At 53.5% G+C, this 24,460-nt stretch overlaps 3 protein-coding genes and 1 long non-coding RNA gene across 6 annotated transcripts in view; 3 read left to right on the forward strand and 1 right to left on the reverse strand.

Annotated features, from left to right (window-relative positions):
* LOC148135299 (CUGBP Elav-like family member 3-A) overlaps window positions 1–3,275 on the forward strand; it is a 108,774-nt gene extending 105,499 nt beyond the window's left edge. Inside the window, exon 8 of the mRNA XM_087985108.1 lies at window positions 3,211–3,275. Within this exon, the coding sequence (XP_087841234.1) occupies window positions 3,211–3,275 (65 nt within the window). The remainder of the gene's footprint in view (window positions 1–3,210) is intronic.
* A 490-nt stretch (window positions 3,276–3,765) lies between these two features.
* On the forward strand, window positions 3,766–14,291 carry LOC122544712 (double-stranded RNA-specific adenosine deaminase). Its single transcript, XM_087985089.1, has 5 exons — window positions 3,766–3,927; window positions 5,243–5,425; window positions 6,709–6,821; window positions 11,613–11,740; window positions 13,011–14,291. The coding sequence occupies exons 1-5, from the start codon at window positions 3,891–3,893 to the stop codon at window positions 13,249–13,251; spliced, it is 702 nt and encodes a 233-aa protein (XP_087841215.1). The 5' UTR covers window positions 3,766–3,890; the 3' UTR covers window positions 13,252–14,291.
* Window positions 14,292–14,811: 520 nt separating this feature from the next.
* Window positions 14,812–21,031, forward strand: LOC148135300 (uncharacterized). Its single transcript, XR_015755371.1, has 2 exons — window positions 14,812–15,523; window positions 15,653–21,031. It is a non-coding gene; the product is annotated as an uncharacterized LOC148135300 (long non-coding RNA).
* A 110-nt stretch (window positions 21,032–21,141) lies between these two features.
* Window positions 21,142–24,460, reverse strand: part of LOC122544711 (neuronal acetylcholine receptor subunit beta-2-like) — a 105,841-nt gene continuing 102,522 nt past the window's right edge. For all 3 annotated transcript variants that reach the window (XM_087985087.1, XM_087985086.1, XM_087985088.1), the window contains exon 6: window positions 21,142–23,107. In XM_087985087.1, the coding sequence (XP_087841213.1) occupies window positions 22,943–23,107 (165 nt within the window). In that variant the 3' untranslated portion in view covers window positions 21,142–22,942. The remainder of the gene's footprint in view (window positions 23,108–24,460) is intronic.

Consider the following 24,460-nt stretch of genomic DNA (forward strand, 5'->3'; position numbering starts at 1 on the left):
GAGAACTCTGTGGGAAGCTAGAGAAGCGATTGCTGGGCCTCTTGCTGAGATATTTGTATCATCGATAGTCACAGGTGAAGTGCCGGAAGACTGGAGGTTGGCTAACGTGGTGCCACTGTTTAAGAAGGGCGGTAAGGACAAGCCAGGGATCTATAGACCGGTGAGCCTGACCTCGGTGGTGGGAAAGTTGTTGGAGGGAATCCTGAGGGACAGGATGTACATGTATTTGGAAAGGCAAGGACTGATTAGGGATAGTCAGCATGGCTTTGTGCGTGAGAAATCATGTCTCACAAACTTGATTGAGTTTTTTGAAGAAGTAACAAAGAGGAAAGTTAAAATCCCCGACCATCCCTATTATTCTTACAGAGAGCTGAGATCTCCTTACAAGTTTGTTTCTCAATTTCCCTCTGACTATTGGGGGGTCTATAATACAATCCCAAAAAGGTGATCATCCCTTTCTTATTTCTCAGTTCCACCCAAATAACTTCCCTGGATGTATTTCCGGGAATATCCTTCCTCAGCACAGCTGTAATGCTGTCTCTTATCAAAAATGCCACTCCCCCTCCTCCCTTCCCTCCCTTTCTCTCCTTCCTGTAGCATTTGTATCCTGGAACACTAAGCTGCCAGTCCTGCCCATCCCTGAGCCATGTTTCCGTAATTGCTATGATATCCCAGTCCCATGTTCCTAACCATGCCCTGAGTTCATCTGCCTTCCCTGTTAGACCCGTTGCATTGAAATAAATGCAGTTTGATTTATTAGTCCCACCTTGTCCCTGCCTGTTTGACTCACTTCTGTTCTCAGCTGTACCCATCTCAGATCAATCTCTTTCCTCACTATCTCCCTGGGTCCCACATCCCCACCTTACTTGTTTAAATCCTCCCAACCAGTTCTAGCAAATTTCCCTGCCAGTATATTAGTCCCCTTCCAATTTAGGTGCAAACCTTCCTCCTTGTGCAGGTCACTTATATGTGATCTATATGGACTTCAGTAAGGCGTTCGACAAGGTTCCCCATGGGAGACTGATTAGCAAGGTTAGATCTCATGGAATACAGGGGGAACCTGCCATTTGGATACAGAACTGGCTCAAAGGAAGAAGACAGAGGGTGGTGGTGGAGGATTGTTTTTCACACTGGAGGCCTGTGACCAGTGGAGTGCCACAAGGATTGGTGCTGGGCCCTCTACTTTTTGTCATTTACATAAATGATTTGGATGCGAGCATAAAGGTACAGTTAGTAAGTTTGCAGATGACACCAAAATTGCAGGTGTAATGGACAGCGAAGAGGGTTACCTCAGGTTACAACAGGATCTGGACCAGATGGGCCAATGGGCTGAGAAGTGGCAGATGGAGTTTAATTCAGATAAATGCGAGGTGCTGCATTTTGGGAAAGCAAATCTTAGCAGGACTTCTACACTTAATGGTAAGGTCCTTGGAGTGCAGGTTCATAGCTCATTGAAAGTGGAGTTGCAGGTAGGTAGGATAGTGAAGAAGGCGTTCGTATGCTTTCCTTTATTGGTCAGAGTATTGAGTACAGGAGTTGGGAGGTCATGTTGCGGCTGTACAGAACATTGGTTAGGCCACTGTTGGAATATTGCGTGCAATTCTGGTCTCCTTCCTATCGGAAAGATGTTGTGAAACTTGACAGGGTTCAGAAAAGATTGACAAGGATGTTGCCAGGATTGGAGGATCTGAGCTACAGGGAGAGGCTGAACAGGCTGGGGCTGTTTTCCCTGGAGCGTCGGAGGCTGAGGGGTGACCTTATAGAGGTTTATAAAATCATGGATAGGGTAAATAGGCAAAGTCTTTTCCCTGAGGTCGGGGAGTCCAGAACTAGAGGGCATAGGTTTAGGGTGAGAGGGGAAAGATATAAAAGGGACCTAAGGGGCAACTTTTTCACACAGAGGGTGGTACATGTATGGAATGAGCTGCCAGAGGATGTGGTAGAGGCTGGTACAATTGCAACATTTAAGAGGCATCTGGATGAGTATATGAATAGGAAGAGTTTGGAGGGATATGGGCCGGGTGCTGGCAGATGGGACTAGTTTAGTTTGGGATTATAGTCAGCATGGACTGGCTGAACCGAAGGATGGATGACTCTGACTCTATCGTATTGAAGCACTTATATTCTGAGGAACCTCGGTGGGGTTGGGGGAATTTCCCTGTTTCGACTGAAATGAAAAGGAGCTGCTTTGCTGAGGGGCACTTTGGTATTTGAAGCACTCTTCACGGAGAGCAGGGGAGGCTGCATCATGGAATAGATCCAAGATTGAATTGTGCTGGACAAGGGAGCCCAGGGTTAATGATAGAAGCAGGGGTTAGGGAAGAGTCAGGAATGTTGGAGTTCAGGCCAATCCGATCAGCCGTAATCTGAGACTGGTGGGGAGCAGGCTCATGGGGCCAGATGACCTCCCTTTATTTTACAGTCTCTTTCAGGGTCACAGCACACCCTAACTTGGTCATCTTTGTACCCACTGAACTGTAGCGACTGTTGCAATGTAGAAAGCCTGTTTGTGCACGGGAAGATCCCATCAACAACAATGTGATAATAGTTGGGCTAAGTGTGGTGTCACTTGAGGAATAAATATTGTCCCCGTCACACTCTGGGAAGAATTCCATGCCCCGCTCTTCCATTAGTGCCATGGGATCCTTTATATCCAGCTGATAGCAGGAGAGGTTCCTGCTTGGGGTTTTATCCAAAGTATGGCACCTTCAGTGCAACACCCCCTCTCTCTAAGCGGCAGGGATTCATAGAGTCCTACAGTAAAGGAGAGACCCATTTGTCCATCAAGTCTGTCCCAACAAAACAAAACTATTCCAACTCAACACTATTCCCACTTTCCAGCACCTGGCCTTGAATGGTAGCACATTTTCACTGCTCCTCCAGGTACCTTTTGAAAGGTTGTGTGGTTTCCTGTCTCAGCTACCCTCCAGGCAGCACATTCCAGATTCCCAGCACATTCCTCTGGGTGAAAAGGCATTTCCTCAAATCCCTCAAAATCTCCTGGCTGTCACCCTAGAATGATGCCCCCCTCCCTTGTTATTAATCTGTTATTGAGTGCAGTAGCTAGTTCCTATCCACCCTCGCTGTGTCCCTCTTATCTTTATATCGGGATCTGCTGTCAAGAAAACCACCTGAGCTTGCGTTCATAGCTAACATTTCCCATGCCAGGCTGCATCCTGGTAAATCTGCTCTGCACTGCATTCCCTCCAGTGCAGTCACATCCTTTCTATGGCACAGTGACCAGAACTGTGCACAGTACTCCAGCTGTCATCTAGTCAAAGTCCTGTACAGCTCTGGCATAACCTTCCTTCTCTGATAATCTGTAACACAGCTGATAAAGGCAAGTGTCCCGAATGCCATCCCAACCACCCTGTTAACCAGTCCTGCTGCCGTCAGGGATTTTTGTTTAGATTCTGGTTAAATCTCTGGCATTGCACTTGGACATGCAGTCTCCTAAAACAGGAGAGAAAGTCTTTCTTCACCTGTGCATGACTAACAGAAGCTGAGAGCAAGAACAGAATGGGAAAATATTTCCTATCTGAACACTGGCCTTCTGAAGTAGTGATCTAACTTTAAAGACAGGACTGTACCCTAACCGCAGCAAAGGGTGCTGTGTCAGCTTTAATTTCCATGGGAGCCATGGGTTTTATTCAACAGCAATGAACGTCCCCATAAGACCATTAGATGATAGGAACTGAATTTGACCATTCAGCCCCTCTAATCTGTTCCGCCATTCAATTGTGAGACTCGAGCCCTCATTCTGAGCCTTCCTTGAAACTGTACTTTTCCTCAGCACTGCCCCTTGTGGTGATGGAGCCCTGTTCGATAAATCATGCAGTGAACCTCCCACTAAAGAAGGAGATGACACACATCACCCGCTGTTCGAGAACATGAAGCAAGGCAAGCTGCGCACCAAGGTGGAAAATGGTAAGTGACAAACGTTAGAGACAGACAATCCTGTCAAATGTGACTGTACTTGAAATGAAACAGTTGAGTTCTCAACTGTAGGCATTTGTAACATTCAACTGGGTATGAGGACTGCATTAAACTCAAGACACTGAGTTCCATACTCTGTATCTAACCCCGTGCTGTCCCTGTCCTGGGAGTGTTTGATGGGGGTACAGCGTAGAGGGAGCTTTACTCTGTATCTAACCCCGTGCTGTCCCTGTCCTGGGAAGGTTTGATGGGGGGGACACCGTAGAGGGAGCTTTACTCTGTATCTAACCCCGTGCTGTCCCTGTCCTGGGAGTATTTGATGGGGGTACAGCGTAGAGGGAGCTTTACTCTGTATCTGACTCCATGCTGTCCCTATCCTGGGAAGGTTTGATGGGGGGGGACACCGTAGAGGGAGCTTTACTCTGTATCTAACCCCGTGCTGTCCCTGTCCTGGGAGTGTGTGATGGGGGACAGTGTAGATGGAGCTTTACGCTGTATCTAACTCCGTGCTGTCCCTGTCCTGAGGCAGGTTTTGATAGAGACAGGGTACAATTACTCTTTCTAACTCACGTAATGCCAGTGTGATTGTTGGTGACACTGCGTACCAATGAAAATGTGAACATTCCGTTTCAAATAAATCTCCTAGAAGCAAGTTTACTTGAGCTGAACTCTGATCGCAATCCGTTGTCTGCACCAACGTATTGACTTCAGGCAAGTTACAGGTATAACCTCAGCAAGATGCTCTGTGCTTTCGTGCCCTTTGTCTTAAAAGCACAGCACACGTCTCCATTATCTCCTGTGGATCCAGAGCTGCACCCCCTCGACAGTTAGATCATGATATGACCTGTAGTCCCTCATTACAGTTCACAGCCAGATGTAGTGTAATGTTGTAATGTGAGAATGTAATGTTGTGATCACACTGACTAATTCATTCCCCAGAGCTGAACTCATGTGCTGCAGCTCACCCTACTATTAATTCTTTGTTTTTATTGCTGGGGTGATGTTTGAGGAGCTGCAGTTGGCCTCAGTTTCCCCTGATCTGGAATATTTGCAGATTGTTAATGTTCACACTCCTGTGAGCTATTGCATGACCTGTCGTCCTTGTTCTTGTAGGGATGCTGTGTAAGTGTGCTGTGTAAGCCTGGGGGCTGTTGGATCTGACAACCCGAGAGCTGGCTACACCTGGTTTTACTTCCGGTGAACATTTAAATGAGGGAATAGTTTGGTCTTTCTAACCCCGCTTCCTGCTTTAACTGTGAATGAGACTATTGTGCATTTGAATGTTTCACCGTTTTCTAATCTGCAGGCGAAGGCACCATCCCAGTGGAATCGAGCGACATTGTCCCAACGTGGGATGGGATTCAGCACGGGGAGAGACTGCGCACCATGTCCTGTAGTGACAAGATTCTGCGCTGGAACGTGCTGGGCCTTCAGGGGGCACTGCTCTCCCACTTCATCCACCCAGTCTATCTCAGCTCTGTTACCCTGGGTGAGCTTCCAGCTTCACTTGCTGGCCTTTCTTCCCTGAAACATGATAACGTGGGAGTTAGGGTCCCGTTAGACAAGGAATCAGTGTTGTCACATGAGCAGGAAGACTTTCTGTACTGTACCTACCATACCCCCTAACAAAGACCCTTCACTCTTCACCCAATTCATTATTTTAAATGTTGTCTGCTGCTTTTCTTAGACAACCATGGAGTTGCATAGACATTACTGCAGTGAAGGGATAGAGCCAGAAACTGCTGCAGGAGATGTTCTGTCTGGGTAAACGTGGGACTAAAGGAGGGCAGCCCTACCACAATGGAGGGTTGGAGGAGAATCCAGAAGGCTAATAAGTAAATAATTCTTTCGCTGCTTGTGACTCTGAGCACCCCAAAGTGCCAGTAAAATATGCTGGGTGTGTCGTCATTGTTATAGATTAGGAAAAATGGTAGTGGTACAAGCCAAGTGACTGCATCTCTGACAGCGCACTAACTTCTTGTCCTGGAGTACCAGCTGTGGCTTCTGGGGTTGGGTCTGGAGCCCTTGTCCTTCCTAACTCGGGAGATGAGATCAGCTGGTCTGTCCTTACAAACTGGTGAAAGCCACAGAGCCTGTGCTTGGGTAGGGGCTGACGTCAGACTGGAGGGATTCAAACCTGGAGATGTGCAGAAAGAGAGTGATGGATTCTGGGAGGCCGTGGTTTAGCAGGCAGGTCACTGGACTAGTATTTCAGAAACACCAGGCTAATGACAGCTGAAGAAATCTGAATCCCAGTAAAATTCTTGGGGATGGGGAAGAAAATAAGCTATCCCAATGGTGACCCACGCAAATACTACCAGTTATTGTAAAAAGCTATCTGGTTCATGATGTTCTTTAGGGAAGGAAATCTGTCATCGTTACTGGGTCTCCAGGCTTAAAGCAATGTTGCTGACACTTTACTACCCTCTGGACAATTACAGATGGGCACTAAAGGCTGGCCTAGCTGGAGATGCCTTCGTTCCATGAACAAAGAACAAAACTGATTGGTTGGAAATGGTGTGGCAATCTATGAGGAGTTTTAAATTGAGGGTGGGGATTTATTTTTGAGGAAGCAGATGACTGCAGTTTTAAGTAGGATGTTGTGAAGAGGGTGAACGGTCCCTGAATCCACCATTCTGCACGGAAGAGTATTCTGTGCTCCCTCATGCTGGGGGACAGTTATTGGGTGAATGTTGACCTGGGAGTTTTCTCTCCCTTTAGTGTGGGAGTCTAGTGATACTGTTCAGGATAAACCACCTCCTCTTCCCACAGGTTACCTGTACAGCCATGGGCACCTGGCCCGAGCAGTCTGCTGTCGCATGTCGAGGGACGGTGAGGAGTTTCAAAGGAGTCTACCGTACCCTTACGTCCTGAATCATCCACAGGTAAAAACAAAGCAACATCATGTTTGAGGTTCTGGGCGAGAGTGCCGATAGAGGAGCAGAACGGTGCCGTTTGGTGTAGCTGATGGTCCACTGATGATGGTGGGAAGGTTGCTATAGGGCCAAGCTGGGTTGCTGTGAGACCTGGATGTGTGGTTAGATCTCCCTGACTACACTAGCTGAAGATCTTGGGAGCCCAGCATTTACCAACTCTGGACTACTGCATTCACAAAAGTGGCTGATCATAAATTTAAACTTGGAAATGGAAACTTTCCCATGTGTTTGCTTTGAATTCAAAGCCCCTCTCTCCCTCCAAGGTGTACAGCTGGTGACACACTGGTCTAGATCGCCCACCCAGCAGAGTTGAGCTCCTCAAATAAGATGTACCTCCTTTAGAGAATGGAGAGCCATGAAGGCTGGTAAAGGTTAAACCAACTCTTAAGTGGATAGAGCAGGGAAACATCTAGGGTTTGCAGACAAAATGAGTCAGGGAATACGATATGTTAGTTTCTGTGTTTTCTCTCTCGCTCTCGTGCTCTCCCTCACTGTCTCTCATCTCCCTCCGTCACACCTCCTCCCCCTCCCTCACACCTCCCCCCCTCCCTCACACCTCCCCCCCCCTCCCTCACACCTCCCCCCCTCCCTCACACCTCCCCCCCTCCCTCACACCTCCCCCCTCCCTCACACCTCCCCCCCCTCACACCTCCCCCCTCATACCTCCCCCCCCTCACACCTGCCCCCCTCACACCTCCCCCCTCCCTCACACCTCCCCCCTCCCTCACACCTCCCCCCTCCCTCACACCTCCCCCCTCCCTCACACCTCCCCCCTCCCTCACACCTCCCCCCCTCCCTCACACCTCCCCCCCCTCCCTCACACCTCTCCCCCCCCCTCCCTCACACCTCTCCCCCCCCTCCCTCACACCTCTCCCGCCCCCCTCACACCTCTCCCCCCCCCTCCCTCACACCTCTCCCCCCCTCCCTCACACCTCTCCCCCCCTCCCTCACACCTCCCCCCTCCCTCACACCTCCCCCCTCCCTCACACCTCCCCCCTCCCTCACGCCTCCCCCCTCCCTCACGCCTCCCCCCTCCCTCACGCCTCCCCCCCTCCCTCACGCCTCCCCCCCTCCCTCACGCCTCCCCCCCTCCCTCACGCCTCCCCCCCTCCCTCACGCCTCCCCCCCTCCCTCACGCCTCCCCCCCTCCCACACGCCTCCCCCCCTCCCTCACGCCTCCCCCCCTCCCTCACGCCTCCCCCCCTCCCTCACGCCTCCCCCCCTCCCTCACGCCTCCCCCCCTCCCTCACGCCTCCCCCCCTCCCTCACGCCTCCCCCCCTCCCTCACGCCTCCCCCCCTCCCTCACGCCTCCCCCCCTCCCTCACGCCTCCCCCCCTCCCTCACGCCTCCCCCCCTCCCTCACGCCTCCCCCCCTCCCTCACGCCTCCCCCCCTCCCTCACGCCTCCCCCCCTCCCTCACGCCTCCCCCCCCTCCCTCACGCCTCCCCCCCCTCCCTCACGCCTCCCCCCCCTCCCTCACGCCTCCCCCCCCTCCCTCACGCCTCCCCCCCTCCCTCACGCCTCGCCCCCCTCCCTCACGCCTCCGCCCCCCCCTCACGCCTCGCCCCCCCCTCACGCCTCGCCCCCCCCTCACGCCTCGCCCCCCCCTCACGCCTCGACCCCCCCTCACGCCTCGACCCCCCCTCACGCCTCGACCCCCCCTCACGCCTCGACCCCCCCTCACGCCTCGACCCCCCCTCACGCCTCGACCCCCCCTCACGCCTCGACCCCCCCTCACGCCTCGACCCCCCCTCACGCCTCGACCCCCCCTCACGCCTCGACCCCCCCTCACGCCTCGACCCCCCCTCACGCCTCGACCCCCCCTCACGCCTCGACCCCCCCTCACGCCTCGACCCCCCCTCACGCCTCGACCCCCCCTCACGCCTCGCCCCCCCCTCACGCCTCGACCCCCCCTCACGCCTCGACCCCCCCTCACGCCTCGACCCCCCCTCACGCCTCGACCCCCCCTCACGCCTCGACCCCCCCTCACGCCTCGACCCCCCCTCACGCCTCGACCCCCCCTCACGCCTCGACCCCCCCTCACGCCTCGACCCCCCCTCACGCCTCGACCCCCCCTCACGCCTCGACCCCCCCTCACGCCTCGACCCCCCCTCACGCCTCGACCCCCCCTCACGCCTCGACCCCCCTCACGCCTCGACCCCCCCTCACGCCTCGCCCCCCCCTCACGCCTCGCCCCCCCCTCACGCCTCGCCCCCCCCTCACGCCTCGCCCCCCCCTCACGCCTCGCCCCCCCCCCACGCCTCGCCCCCCCCCCACGCCTCGCCCCCCCCCCACGCCTCGCCCCCCCCTCACGCCTCGCCCCCCCCTCACGCCTCGCCCCCCCCTCACGCCTCGCCCCCCCCTCACGCCTCGCCCCCCCCTCACGCCTCGCCCCCCCCTCACGCCTCGCCCCCCCCTCACGCCTCGCCCCCCCCTCACGCCTCGCCCCCCCCTCACGCCTCGCCCCCCCCCTCACGCCTCGCCCCCCCCTCACGCCTCCCCCCCCCACGCCTCTCCCCCCCACACCTCTCCCCCCCACACCTCTCCCCCCCTCTCGCTCCCCCCCTCTCGCTCCCCCCCTCTCGCTCCCCCCCTCTCGCTCCCCCCCTCTCGCTCCCCCCCTCTCGCTCCCCCCCTCTCGCTTCCCCCCCTCTCGCTTCCCCCCCTCTCGCTTCCCCCCCCCCTCGCTCTCCCCCCCCTCGCTCCCCCCCCTCGCTCCCCCCCCCTCGCTCCCCCCCCCTCGCTCCCCCCCCCCTCGCTCCCCCCCCCCTCGCTCCCCCCCCCCTCGCTCCCCCCCCCCTCGCTCCCCCCCCCCTCGCTCCCCCCCCCTCGCTCCCCCCCCCCTCGCTCCCCCCCCCCTCGCTCCCCCCCCCCTCGCTCCCCCCCCCTCGCTCCCCCCCCCTCGCTCCCCCCCCCTCGCTCCCCCCCCCCTCGCTCCCCCCCCCTCGCTCCCCCCCCCCTCGTTCCCCCCCCCTCGCTCCCCCCCCCTCGCCCCCCCCCCCGATCTCCCCCCCCCCCCCTCGCTCGCCCCCCCCCCTCGATCTCCCCCCCCCCTCGATCTCCCCCCCCCCCCTCGCTCTCCCCCCCCCCTCGCTCCCCCCCCCATCGCTCCCCCCCCCTCGCTCCCCCCCCCTCGCTCGCTCCCCCCCCTCGCTCGCCCCCCCCCCCTCGCTCCCCCCCCCCCTCGCTTCCCCCCCCCCCTCGCTCCCCCCCCCCTCGCTTCCCCCCCCCCCTCGCTCCCCCCCCCCCTCGCTCCCCCCCCCCCCTCGGCCCCCCCCCCCCCTCGGCCCCCCCCCCCCCTCGGCCCCCCCCCCCCTCGCTCCCCCCCCCCTCGCTCCCCCCCCCCTCGCTCCCCCCCCCCTCGCTCCCCCCCCCCTCGCTCCCCCCCCCCTCGCTCCCCCCCCCCCTCGCTCCCCCCCCCTCGCTCCCCCCCCCCTCGCTCGCTCCCCCCCTCGCTCCCCCCCCCTCGCTCCCCCCCCCCCTCGCTCCCCCCCCCCCTCGCTCCCCCCCCCCCCCTCGCTCGCTCCCCCCCCCTCGCTCCCCCCCCCTCGCTCCCCCCCCCTCGCTCCCCCCCCCTCGCTCCCCCCCCCTCGCTCCCCCCCCCTCGCTCCCCCCCCCTCGCTCCCCCCCCCCTCGCTCCCCCCCCCCTCGCTCCCCCCCCCCTCGCTCCCCCCCCCCTCGCTCCCCCCCCCCCTCGCTCCCCCCCCCCTCGCTCCCCCCCCCCTCGCTCCCCCCCCCTCGCTCCCCCCCCCCTCGCTCCCCCCCCTCATGGTATTGAGCGTTCCCTCTCGCGCTCCCCCTCAGTCCCTCACTCCTTCGCACTCTCTCTCTGTCACAATCCTTTTGCTCGCCCTCTGTCTCGCACTTACTCACACCCCGCTTTCTTTCGCGCGTGTGCTCTCTTTCTCTCCTCTCTCTCTCCTCTCTGTCTCCTCTCCTCTCTCTCTCTCGCGCTCTCTCTCTCTCTCTCTCGCACTCTCTCTCTCTCTCGCACTCTCTCTCGCACTCTCGCACTCTCTCTCTCCCTCTCGCACTCTCTCTCGCACTCTCTCGCGCTCTCCCTCTCGCGCTCTCCCTCTCGCGCTCTCCCTCTCGCGCTCTCCCTCTCGCGCTCTCCCTCTCGCGCTCTCCCTCTCGCGCTCTCCCTCTCGCGCTCTCCCTCTCGCGCTCTCCCTCTCGCGCTCTCCCTCTCGCGCTCTCCCTCTCGCGCTCTCCCTCTCGCGCTCTCCCTCTCGCGCTCTCCCTCTCGCGCTCTCCCTCTCGCGCTCTCCCTCTCGCGCTCTCCCTCTCGCGCTCTCCCTCTCGCGCTCTCCCTCTCGCGCTCTCCCTCTCGCGCTCTCCCTCTCGCGCTCTCCCTCTCGCGCTCTCCCTCTCGCGCTCTCCCTCTCGCGCTCTCCCTCTCGCGCACTCGCTCTCGCGCACTCGCTCTCGCGCACTCGCTCTCGCGCACTCGCTCTCCCTCTCGCACTCGCACTCGCTCTCGCATACATACTCCCTCGCTCCTTCACACACACCTTTGCGCTTGCCCTCGTGCCCCCCCCTCGCGTGTGCTCCCCATCTCTCTCTCACTTCCTCGCTCGCTCCCCCTCTCACGCTCCTTCGCGCTTGCTCTCGTGCCCCCCTCTCTCTCACTCCCTCACTCACTCCCCCTCTCTCTCTCTCTCCCCCGTGCTCAGTCTCACCCACTTGCTTACCCACATGCCCCCTCCTTGGATTGAAGGATTGCTTTCTGCTTGCAGATTGGCCGGGTTAGTGTCTACGACTCAACGCGACAGACTGGGAAAACAAAAGAATCGAGCGTCAATTGGTCTTTGGCAGATGGAGCAGAAGTGGAAGTTTTGGATGGAACCAAAGGAAAAGTTGATGGGTAATTTAAACAGCCAGCCCCTGGCATGATTGAAACATTAGGCATTGTGACATTGCTGACTAGAACCAGGAGGTGATGGCGTAGTGGTGTTATTGCTCGTCTGTTTATCCAGAAACCCAGGTAGTAACTGGGGACCCGGGTTCAAATCCCACCACGGCAAATGGTTCAATTTTAAATCAAGTTTTTAAAAATCTGGAATTGAGAGTCTAATGATGACCACAAATCCATTGCCAATTGTCAGGAAAAATCCATCTGGTTCATGAATGTCTTTTATGAAAGGAAACAGCCACCCTTACTACACGTGACTCCCAGACTGTCTGTAACATGGTCAACTCTTAGCTGCCCTCTGGGCAATTACGGCTGGGCAGTAATAAATACTGGCCTAACCCGCAACGCCCACATCCTGTGAATGAAATTTTTTTTTTTTAGAAGTTCCATCTTCCATTGGGAATTATTCTAGCTCATCAGAGTTCAGTACCTCTTGTTCACAGCTAAATGGACACCCAAGACTCATGGTACAGGGTTACACAAAAGGATCAATGAGGAACTCTGAGCTCACTCCTTCAGTACTGGCCATGAGCAGGTCATCCTGGACTGTGTGCTCAGTCTCTGGAGGAGCACTTGAGATCCTGGCTCAGGGAAGCAGGGGTCTGTACCCACAGAGCCCATGGTCAAGACTGACCCAATCAGAGCACAAACCACCAATGGAGGTCACCTGGATGGGTCAGGGCACTGGATGCTGTCATTCAAACTGCAAGGGCTTCGTAAAATTATACTATCCCTAAAGAGGATCCCACCCAGACCCACCACCCCACCCTATCTCTGTAACCCTGCATTCCCTATAGCCAATCAACACTAACCTGCACATCCCTGGGCACTATGGGACAATTTCCCATGGCCAATCCACCCTAACCTGCACATCCCTGGGCACTATGGGACAATTTCCCACGGCCAATCCACCCTAACCTGCACATCCCTGGGCACTATGGGACAATTTCCCACGGCCAATCCACCCTAACCTGCACATCCCTGGGCACTATGGGACAATTTCCCATGGCCAATCCACCCTAACCTGCAGATGTTTGGACTTGGGAAGCAACCAGAGGAAACCCATGCAGACACAGGGAGAATGTGCAAACTCCACAAAGCCACCTGAAGGTGAAATCGAACCTGGGTCCCCAGCGCCGTGAGGCAGCAGTCCTAACCACTGAGCCACCGTGGCATGTTGATTCTCTTTTTTTTGTTGTTGCCTTCTCTCCCACCCTGTCAGGCCTCAGCTGGATGTGTCCCGGGTCTCTAAGATCAACCTGTACGATCTGTTCCGGCAGCTGTGCAAGAAGAACAATCGACAGGATCTGCTGGCGATGGCCTCTTACTCTGACGCCAAGGCAGCGGCTGCAGACTTCCAGAACGCGCGCACTCTGTTCGTCAAAGCGCTGGAGCAGATGAACTATGGTAACTGGATCCAGAAACCTCTGGAAGAGAAGAGCTTCATGAACAGTGAAGCGTAATTTCCTGCCTCAGGGTTTGGTAGGGGTGGGGCGGGGGGGTGGGTTTACAGGAGGGGCAGCAATTCTGTACAGTGGTTGTAGAGAATTTAAAACAAAACTCCGAAAACCTTTTTAAAAAAAAAAATCTATTACCATATAATTCCCGACATTCCTTTATAAATCTGTCGAATGTTTATAATCGAATGTAGTTTAAAAAAAAATAATGTAGAATTGATTTTAAAAAAAAACAAAGTCTTTTAAAGCTAAGGAGTAGAGAGATTGTTGAGGGTGGGAGCCTCTTTCATACAAAAGCCCCCACAACGGCCGAGGGGGTTGAACGTTCCTCTCGGGAAGGAGGTTGGAGACTCAGTCTCGGCATGGCATTGTCATACCTCAGTCCCTGTATGTTATTGGACCAACTGCATGACTCTGGGGGGGGGGAAAAAGGGGTGGGAAAGCAGGAGGTAGATGGATTGAAACAAACCCCTTGCTGGCACACTGTGGTCATCTCGGCCGTCCACTTTGCCGGCTTCCTGCTCTGTTTCCACCCCATGTCCCTGAGACCCCGCCTGCATGCCTAGCAGCTTCGAGACTCCAGTTACATATCCCGTGCTCACATTTGGGTTACGGAGCAAACAAGAGTTCCGCCAGGACCCACTTCCCTCCCCATCTTGAATACGGGCAAGAAGGCTCTCTTTAAAAGAAAATGTATTCCCGTGCTCGCCTCCTATTTTTTTGTTTTGGAGAGCGATCTGTGCAATGTCGGCACGGCAACCTGGTTTTTTTTCCCCACCCGCGTTACATTTCCACGTCCAACAAACCGAAACACACTCCAGCTCAGGTTTCAGACTCTGCCCTCCATCCCCAGTTGCAGGACTGGCTGTGTTCCTCGGACAAGCCGGGAGGAATCCTCCCAGTTGACAGGACAGAATTAATGTGCATGCGCACAAGGATTGGGTGTGAATTTCTTCACTTCCTGTTCTGACTACCCATGTGTGGTTCCATGCCCTGCTTTTTTCTTCACCCTCCCCCCCCCCCCCCCCCCCCCCGCCCCCCCAATCTCCCTTTCTCTCCCCCCCCCCCTCTCCTCCACTCTCTCTCTCTCTCTCTCTCTCTCTCTCTCCTCCACTCTCCCTCTCTCTCTCTCCCCACCTCTCTCTCTCTCTCTCTCTTCCCCCCCCTCTCTTTCTCCCCCCCTTCTCTCTCTCTCTCTCTCTTTCCCCCCCCCCCCCCCCTGTCTGTGTCAAGGCCTGCCACTGAAAATGAAATAACACCTAATAGAGCAAGGTCAGCTACCTGTTTTCCCCGTGCCCCTGAAGGTAAGGGGGACCTGCATCATCGCCAGGAAAGGCTGGATGCTGAGGTGGTGGGGAACAGTGTGTGAATGGCAACAGATTGGGAGCTTGGTGAGGAGGCAGTGAGTTAGTTGCTGGGAGTCGCCGTCTAACCTACCTGTCTCTGAGCCAGCTGCAGACGCCGATGACACCCTGATTTGATAGCCTGACATGCGTCCCTGTGTGCTCTGCAAGTGTGAGAACTTTCGGCCAGGTTTCAGGGTTAGTGACAGGAGGAGCTGCCTGCTACAGATGGGACCGTGAGCTCAGTGGGTTCAAAGAGTCTCAATTACCTGTGTGTACGAGTGAAACCACAGCGGCCCTGTTGGTGTTGCATGTTTTTTTTTATTGTTCATTATTAAAAGACTGACCAACAACTGTGTGGAAGTTTAAAGCAAAAAGACAACTTATTAGAAGCTGCAGAAAGCTTCCACTCAGTGTTAAACATGTCTCTCGCTCTCAGAATGACCGTTTCTCTCTGAGCATGGTATTGAAACCTCAGGCAGTGGGCCCAATATACTGTCTCCTGGTCATTTTGGGAAGCTACAAGGTGGGGGTGTTAACAACAGGGCACCAACCTCTCCTCTGGGGCAGGGCTGGGGAAGATGAATGTGATTGGGCCTGGGGCATGTGTGCTGACCCTGACAGCTGAGGGCATTGTATTTCCTGCAGCCTCCTCCCTCTCACCTCAGGCTTTCGCACCCTGACAGCACAGAAGTAGTTATGGCTTTGCACTTAATCACCTGTTGTTCATTGTCGAAGAAGGGTAGCACAAGATGGCTCTTTCTGTAATACGGGATACAGTTCTAGGGGTCAGGCCTGTCACTGAATAACACTGGGGTACAATTCTAGGGGGACAGGTCTGTCAATGGATAACACTGGCACATGGTACTCGGTGGGGGGGAGGTGGAACAGGTCTGTCACTGTATAACACTGGGGTACGGCACAGGTGGGGACAGGTCTGTCACTGTATAACACTGGGTACTGGTGGGGGACAGGTCAGTCACCGTCTAACCCCGGGGTACAGTACTGGGTGGGGACAGGTCTGTCCCTGTTCAACACTGGGGTACAGTACTGGTGGGGAACAGGTCTGTCATTGTATAACACTGGGGTACAGTATTGGTGGGTCGGGTCTGTCAATAGGATAACACTGGGGTACAGTACTGGGTGGGGACAAGTCTGTCACTGTATAACACTGGGGTACAGTACTGGGTGGGGACAGGTCTGTCCCTGTATAACACTGGGGTACAGTACTGGGTGGGGACAGGTCTGTCCCTGTTCAACACTGGGGTACAGTACTGGTGGGGAACAGGTCTGTCAATTGTATAACACTGGGATACAGTACTGGTGGGGACAGGTCTGTCACTGTATAACACTGGGGTACAGTACTGGTGGGGACAGGTCTGTCACTGTATAACACTGGGGTACAGTACTGGTGGGGACAGGTCTGTCACTGTATAACACTGGGGTACAGTACTGGTGGGGACAGGACTGTCTCTGTATAACACTGGGGTACAGTACTGGGTGGGGACAGGTCTGTCACTGTATAACACTGGGATACAGTACTGGGTGGGGACAGGTCTGTCACTGTATAACACTGGGGTACAGTACTGGGTGGGGACAGGTCTGTCCCTGTATAACACTGGGGTACAGTACTGGGTGGGGACAGGTCTGTCCCTGTATAACACTGGGGTACAGTACTGGGTGGGGACAGGCCTGTCCCTGTATAACACTGGGGTACAGTACTGGGTGGGGGCAGGTCTGTCCCTGTATAACACTGGGGTACAGTACTGGTGGGGACAGGTCTGTCACTGTATAACACTGGGGTACAGTACTGGTGGGGACAGGTCTGTCACTGTATAACACTGGGGTACAGTACTGGGTGGGGACAGGTCTGTCAATGGGGTAACTGTATAGGAATCAGTTTGTGCTCTTGACCTAATTGGTGGTGTTTTATTTGACTTGTTAGTTGGTAACAATGGGAAATAGATCTTGTGAAGCGATGAAGGCATAAATAGGAGGTTGTTGAGAGATTTCTGAATGGTATTTTCACCTGTTAATGGCAGGTTGTGGGAATTGTGAGTGTAATAACCAATCTTGTGTTCTAGATGGAAACAGCCAAGTGTGCTGCACAGTGAAATATTTCCCTACCACGCACCATTCCCTTCGTTGGGAAGAGGAGAGCAGTCAGGATCATGCCCTACTGTTTGAGAGTGGAGATGTGTCTCTAATTGCAAAGGAACCTGCCAGCGTTTCAGTTTCTTAAAAAAAAAAGTTTAATTACTCGTATAGTTTTGGAAAGTCTGCCTGAATTGGATTTGATTTTAGTTTCCATTCAACATTCTGCGGAGAGAAGCAGGATCCAAGCGCTGCAAAATGCTGTTCTGATGTGGTGGTACAGTCCTGGTTCAGAACAAGTGTGCCCCTGTCCCAACCCTTCATTGAATTAGGGTGGGGAGTAGGAGAGTTTGTTGATATTTGGAAGAAAACACTGCTTAAATAACCAACACCTCTACTTTTACTGCAGTCTCTGAGGCATAGTGCTATCGAGGGGTGATAGGCGATCGGTTGTCAGATCAGCAGCTGAGTCTGTTGTCACTCCATCACTACCCTAATGTGTTTATGCCCCCACACTGTTGCCCTGGATCATAGGGATATGGGGTGCTTTTGTTCAGAGCTGCAAAGTATGGGCAAGCCATAGGGTTCAAAAATAGGAGAGACTGGTCAGTCCTCAGCCTCTGGTTTTGTCTGATTGAAGGGTAATGTGGTGGAGGTTGGGTGTCAGTGGGAGATTGCACACAAGCCCTTGGAGGGGTGGGGGGGTAGGGGGAGAAGAGGGAACCACATATGGATTGTCTCAGTTTTCCAGACTGCCCCTTTTTATCATCAACCTTTCTTGCAAGGTTGTTAGGATCTCATTCCGTGCAAGATTAGAGTGCTGGAAAAACACAGCAGGTCAGGCTGCATCCGAAGAGCAGGAAAATCGATGGTTCAGGTGAAAGCCCTTAATCAGCAGCCTGACCTGCTGTGCTGTTCCAGCACCACTCTAATCTTGACTCTGCTGTGCAATGTTGAAACTTTATTGCTGGAACAGCACAGCAGGTCAGGCAGCATCCAGGGAACAGGAGATTCGACATTTCGGGCACAGGCCCTTCTTCAGGAATGCAATGTGCAATGAACATCCCCTCCCCTCCCCAACCCCACCCAGATCAATCAGCCCTATCCCATGTTTGTAAATACTCGTGCTCTCAAGCCTTTTAGATCCAAAGTATATTTTCTGCCCACGTTCCCACACAGACACCACAGGAGGAGAATGTGCAAACCCCACACAAACATTTTCCATTCATTTTTACAGGGCTTTAGGTTTGGTTGTAACATATAGCAAGAGACCTGGTCTCATCCATTCTGACCTCTACAATAAATTTGATGTTCATCTTTTCAGAATTGGTGTAGGATTTGATGTGTAGTGATGAATCTGTGGTAGCATTGTTCTCTGACCCTTTAGACTGAGATGATACTCACTGGAAGTATTTGCTGGTTCAGAGTCGGAGATTTTGCATGTTGGTTTGTTTCTGTCAGCAGTACTGTTTGAGAGTTTGAGCATTTGTTGTGCACCCTTTCAAATTGCTCCCTTGTGCAACTTTTCACTGCTGTGCCAATATTGTTTGAATCATTGAATCATAGAATCCCTACAATGTAGAAGCAAGCCATTTGCCTACTGGGTCCACGTGAAGTCTCCATCCCACCCCACAGCCTAATTCACTTAGCCTAGACACTGTGGGACAATTTCCAACGGCCAATCCACCCTAACCTGCAGATCTTAGGACTGCAGGAGGAAACCCACACAGACACCATGGAAGGAGAATGTGCAAATCCCACACAGACAGTTGCCCGAAGATGGAATCTAACCTAGGTCCCTGGTGCCATGAGGCAGCAGTGCAAGGCATGGAGCTGCCTCCTGCTGAAGTTTTTATTGTACATTCATGTCCAGAAAGGCCAATGTGTTGGAGAATAGAACCTGACTATTCATTGGCACCTAGCATCCACATTCAGCAAAGAGTTAGATACAGAGAAATGCTCTCTCTATATTGTTTCCAGCCCCTCTTTCTCCCCCCCCCCCCCCCAAAATCAAACACTCCAAGGTCAGCGACAGCCCAAAGGTAGATACAGAGTTAGGCTACCTCTCCACTGTCCCCCTTCCCATTAACCGCGCCTAAACAATGTTTGATGCGTGGTAAAGCTCTGCTCTTTTTAAACTGAAAGTAAAGCATCCTCCACTCTTAAACAAAGTAAAGCTCCCTCTAATCTTCTACAGTAAACTGAAAGTAAAGAGCCCTTGATACTGTCTAATTTAGTGTAGCCAATACACCCTAACGTGCACATCTTTGAACTGTGGGAGGAAACCCACACAGACACTGGGTGGAGGGGGCGGGGGTGAATGTGCAAACTCCACACAGACGGCTGCCTGAGGGTGGAATCGAACCTGGTCCCTGGTGCCATGAGACAGCAGTGCTAATCACTGAGCCACCGTGCTGCCCTAATCATGGTTAGCTGCAGTGTGAGCAGCTGGCATTGCTAAGAGTTGTTGGCAGTCACCACCACCCCACCTCAGACCAAAGCCCTTGTCCCCTCAATCTGAACCTTGAACAGTGAGAGGTGGTGGGATATGCAACGGTGGAAGGGACTGAAATGGGAGTCAAATCCAAACTCCATTGTCAAACATCTGTAGTCATTGGGAGACACTGTCAGTGTCCTTGCCTTGCCTATCCTCCATGGTCCTTGAGCATTGAAGTGTACTGTAGTGTTAGGCCCATCACTGGACTGAGAACGGCACAGGGGAGCCTTGGCACCAACTACCCCCTGTGCTCAGCCCCACAAACAGGAGAGCTGCACACTCCCAGCTTATTCATTCATTACAAACCCAGATCATTTTGAAATATCTTCTGATGTCAACCCAACTGATCTGCTTTTATAAGATCGGGCTGCAATAAAATATAGGCGAAGGCCCTTCAGCCAGTCGAGTCTGCGATTGATTGTCTTCAGCTCAACTTTCACGCCTTGATTCCCTTACTGTTCTAAAATCTCCCTCTCAGCCTTGAATGTACTGACCCAACAGTCCTCTGCACTAAAAGAATTCCTCAGATTCACTCCCCTCAGAGAATTCTTCCTCTCTGTCTTCAATGGGCAACCCCCTTATTCTGAGATGGTTCCCTCTGACCCGAGACAGTCCTACAAGGGGAAGCAAATCTTTCCCTGTCAAGTCCCTGAGAATCTTGTATGTTTCAATAGTTATTCTTCGAAACTCTAAGCAGGTCAGAATTTGCGGCAAGTAACTTACCTCCTAACTCCTCGAAGCCTGTCTGCCATCTGCAAGGCAGAAGTCAGGATTGGGATGGAATACTCCCCACTTGCCTGAATGGGGGCAGCTCTAACAACACTCAAGAAGCTTGACACCATCTCGGACAAAGCAGCGGGCTTGTTTGGCACTACATCCACTCCTTCCACCACCCACACTCAGTAGCAGCAGTGTGTACCATCTACAAGATGTATTACAGAAATTCACCATTGATCCTCAGACAACGCTTTCCAAACCCGTGACCATTTCCATCTAGTAGGACAAGGACAGCAGATGCACTGGAACACCGCCACTTCAATTTCCCTACAGTGTGGAAACAGGCCCTTCGGCCCAACAAGTCCACACCGACCCTCTGAAGAGTAACCCACCCAGTCACACTTCCCTCTGACTAATGCACCTAACACTGGGCAATTTAGCATGGCCACTTCACCTGACCTGCACATCTTTGGACTGCGGAAGGAAACCGGAGCACCCAGAGGAAGCCCATGCAGACACAGGGAGGATGTGCAAACTCCACACGGGCAGTTGCCTGAGGCGGCAATTGAACCCAGGTCTCTGGCGCTGCGAGGCAGCAGTGCTAACCACTGAGCCACCATGCCGCCCTAATATATCACCATTCCTTCACTGTCGCCAGGACACAATCCTGGAATTCCCTCCCTGAGTCCATTGTGGGTCAACCCACAGCAGGTGAACTGCAGTGGTTCAAGAAGGTAGCTTACCCCCACCACCCCAAGGGGCAACTAGGGACAGGCAATAACATGCTGGCCAGCCAGTGACGCCCACATCCCACAAATGAATAATTTTTCAAAATGAGTCCAATCTATTTGATCTCTCCTCAAAAGGCAAACTCTCCATACTCAGGGTGAGCTGAGCAAACCTTCTCTGTTTCCAATGGCAGTATTTTTTTTTGTTATATATCCATGGCAGCTATGGATGGGCATTAAATGCTGGCCAGCCAACGACACCCACATCCCTGGAATGCAAAGCAAAGGCCCCAAAACTATTCACATTATCCCAGCTGTGAACTGACCAGTGCCTTTTACCATTTTAGCAAGATCTCCTTGTTTTTACACTCTCTTCCCTGTGAAATAAAGGCCAACGTTCTATTTGCCTTCTGTCTGACCTGCTGAACTTGGATTTGTGATCTGTGTGACAGAAAATCTGTAGTTTTCGGAGGAAAAACAAGTTTAAACCTCATTTCGGTTTGATTTTACAAACTACGTTTTTTTTATTTGATACCAAAGCACAGTGGGGTGTCAGTGAGTCATTGCTGTGTAGAGTCTGCCCCTCTAGTTAAAATAGCAGTAACAGCAGCCAGCCTGCTGAATCAACTCAGTTGCACATAGCTCACCCCGATCAACCCACCCACTGGTGACTGATAGATGTGTTTCAGGTAGAACCAGGGTGGGGGGGGTGGTGGGGTGCCAGGAGCAGGGTAAATTACTTTGTGGGCTACCATCCCCGGGGGGTAATTCACATTGTGTGGGATCCTCTCCAGGGTAAATCAAAACATGTGGGCCTCCCTCCCTCCCTCCCCGACGGGGTGAATTGCACAGTGCAAGGTTCCTCCCTGGTGCCCAGTGTGGGAACCCATGCAGCTCACTCTCAGTCAAGGGGCAGTACTGAGGGCAAACAGTGCATGGCAGAGTTGAGCCACTATCTGAATTTGAGGGGTAGAATAGGCTTGGCACTGAATGGCCTCCCCCTTCCAAATCGTCCACAGAACCTTCGTGGCTTAACTTGGTGAATTTTGAGAACTTTTCTCAGAGATACAATATGCTGTGAGTATGAGGTTAAATATTGAGGGGAATGTTGTCTTATAGCAGGGATGGGCACAAGGTTAACCCATTTAAGTTAAGTGTGGCTGGGAAATTCACCACTCGACCAAGCTGATTGACAAAAACATCACATTTACAAACGTCAGGCAAGAGTGAGGTAAGCAGATATGCCAAAGAATGTATTCCAGCAAATTTACATCAAACAGTCCTAGGACAGGGATAGCATGAGATTAGATACAGAGTAAAGGTCTCTCAAAACTATTTTGAGTAAAGCTATTTTTTTCCCCAGAGTGGACAGGATGTCTGACACTCCTGTTTATTTTTTTTCCCCCAGCACCCATGGTGTGTGTGTGCAAGTGAGAGACACAAGGTGCACGAACCTTTATTCAATTTCCACCACCAGGAAGAAAGGAAACACCCGAGTGGCCAGTGACAAGCAGTGCCCTTCACATCAAAGGGCAATGCTGTGTGATCAAAACAGTGAAGGGGAGGGCAGGGATTAAATCAAAATAAAGTTGGAGAGGGAAATGATGCACTCCACTCCCCGCGGCGGCCACCTCTCCCTGAACAACTCCAGGGTGTTGGTGGATACTGCGTGCTCCTTCTCCAAGGACACCCGGGCTCTAACGTAACCGCAGAAGAGGGGCAGGCAGTCGGCCCTGACGACCCCCTCTACGGCCCGCTGCCTGGACCTGTTTATGTCCGGTTTGGCCAGGCCCAGGAGCAGATAAAGCTCCTTCTAAACTGCCCCAAGTAATTTTTCAGAAGTGTGAGATTTTTCCCTTTACTGATACTGATGTAGAGCTTTTGTGAGTGAGCTGTGTCTTGAGAAGGAAGCTGTGGAGATGAAAGTGTTCCTCCAGTCCCCTTTGGTTACCTCCCTTCAGCCTCCCCCCCTGTGCTTCACTGGATGAACCCAGGGCTTTGAGGTTGGGTGGGATTCAATATGCCCTATCCTACTCGTTCACTTTAATCAGGTTTGATGAGAAAGCTTTACTCTGTATCTGAGTGAGGTGAGGTCTGCCATCTGTGTTTGGCTCCCCCATCCATCCTGCTCATGAATGGGAGCCTGGCTGATATTTTAATCTTTTCTGTCTCTCTCCTCCCCCACCCGCCTTGTAACCTGATCATTGCAGCCAGTGGTGTGTGAGCCTGGACCCTCTGTTCCAGACAGTGGTCCCATTCAGCAGCAGGAGTGAGGGGTGGTGCATTGAGCATGGAGGGAGAATTGGCCTTGCCGAATCCTACTGCTGTTCAGGAGCGCCAAACGGGATTAATTTCTTGAGCTGGAAGTCCTGGCAGAGTGACTGCAAGAACATTGCTGTGGTCCCAAGCACACAGACCACCACAAACAGCCAGAGGAAGAGCCGGTCAGTCACTGTAGCAACGTACTTCCAGTCCTCCACCACCTAGAAACACAGAAACCATAGAGTTTACAAAGGCCCCTCCTCCATCTCAAAGCGTTCCCACCATACTTTACTGAAACCAAGGTGCGCTGGCGGGCAACGGAAGGCAGGCACAGAACGATCCCACAGACTGTAACAGGATAATGACTGTGCCCACATCTTCTGATATTGGTTGAGGGATGCACATGAACAGGAGGAGAAATCTCGCCTGCTCTGTGATGCAGCAGCTTAGGAAGGCGGGTGGGACTTGGTTTTTAATGTCTCATCTGAGACAGTCTGTGTCGCATTCCTTCAGAACGACACCAAGGTTGGAGTTGGAATGGGTTTCTAGAACTCGTTCCAGATTCAAGACTTTTCTAACTTCACCCAGGCAGGGTGAGTGATGCTATACCTGGTTAAAGATGGCTTTAAGGAGGCTTCAACTGATCACTTGCCCCCAGTGGGTTCTTCACAAGTATTGAAGCGATGCAGTTTCACTGTTTCCATTCTTCCGATCCCCAATTACTGTCCTTCTGAGCTTTGGTACCTAGCCCTTCCCTTCCCTTTCTATTATCTACAACCTGCTGCCTTGTGAAAATCAGGAGGGGGTCTCTGGGCTTGCTGGGTCATTGCCATATCCCCTGGGTTATACAGATAAACAGTGTGGTGAGGCAGTGAAAAGGATCAGCTCATCTGTCAGTCTGTTCTACACACCAACCCTGGAGCACCAAGACTACAGGCTTGGAATTACACAGCAGAGAAACAGACCCCTCGGTCCAACTCATCCGCACCAACCAGATATCCTAAATTAATCAAGTCCCGTTTGCCAGCATTTGGCCCATAGCCCTCTAAACCTCTCTTATTCATACATCCATCCAGATGCCTTTTAAATGTAATTGTACCAGCCTCCACCACTTTCTCTGGCAGCTCATTTCATACACATACCACCCTCTGCTTGAAAACGTTGCCCTCAGGTTCTTTAAATGTTTCCCCTCTCACCTTAAACCTACACTCTCCACTTTTAGATTCCACCCATCCTGGGGAAAAAGACCTTGGCTATTCACCCTATCCATGATTTTATAAACTTCTATAAGGTCACTCCTCAGCCTCCTACGCTCCAGGGAAAACAACCTCAGTATGTTCACCTTCTCCACGTAGCTCAATCCCAGCAACATCCTTATAAATCTTTCCTCAACCCTTTCAATTGTAACAACATCTTTCCTACAGCAGGGAGACCAGAATTGAATGGAGTATTCCAAAAGCGGCCTCACCAATATCCTGTACAGCCGCAACGTGACATCCCAGATGTTCTCTCCCCCACCCCCCATTCTCCTCACCTTCCCCCCCCCCACCCCATGACACCATGTAATCTCCCAG

This window comes from Chiloscyllium plagiosum, unplaced genomic scaffold, assembly GCF_037043375.1.
Source record: "Chiloscyllium plagiosum isolate Xiang-an unplaced genomic scaffold, Cpla_swu_hap1 HiC_scaffold_50, whole genome shotgun sequence".
NCBI classification, from domain to species: domain Eukaryota; kingdom Metazoa; phylum Chordata; class Chondrichthyes; order Orectolobiformes; family Hemiscylliidae; genus Chiloscyllium; species Chiloscyllium plagiosum.

Coding starts and splice junctions, on each gene's coding strand:
- LOC122544712 (XM_087985089.1), top strand. CDS start 3,891: ATGAAGCAAGGCAAGCTGCGCACCAAGGTGGAAAATG. Junction 6,822..11,612: donor ACGTCCTGAATCATCCACAG/GTAAAAACAAAG, acceptor TTCTGCTTGCAG/ATTGGCCGGGTTAGTGTCTA. Junction 11,741..13,010: donor ACCAAAGGAAAAGTTGATGG/GTAATTTAAACA, acceptor CCACCCTGTCAG/GCCTCAGCTGGATGTGTCCC.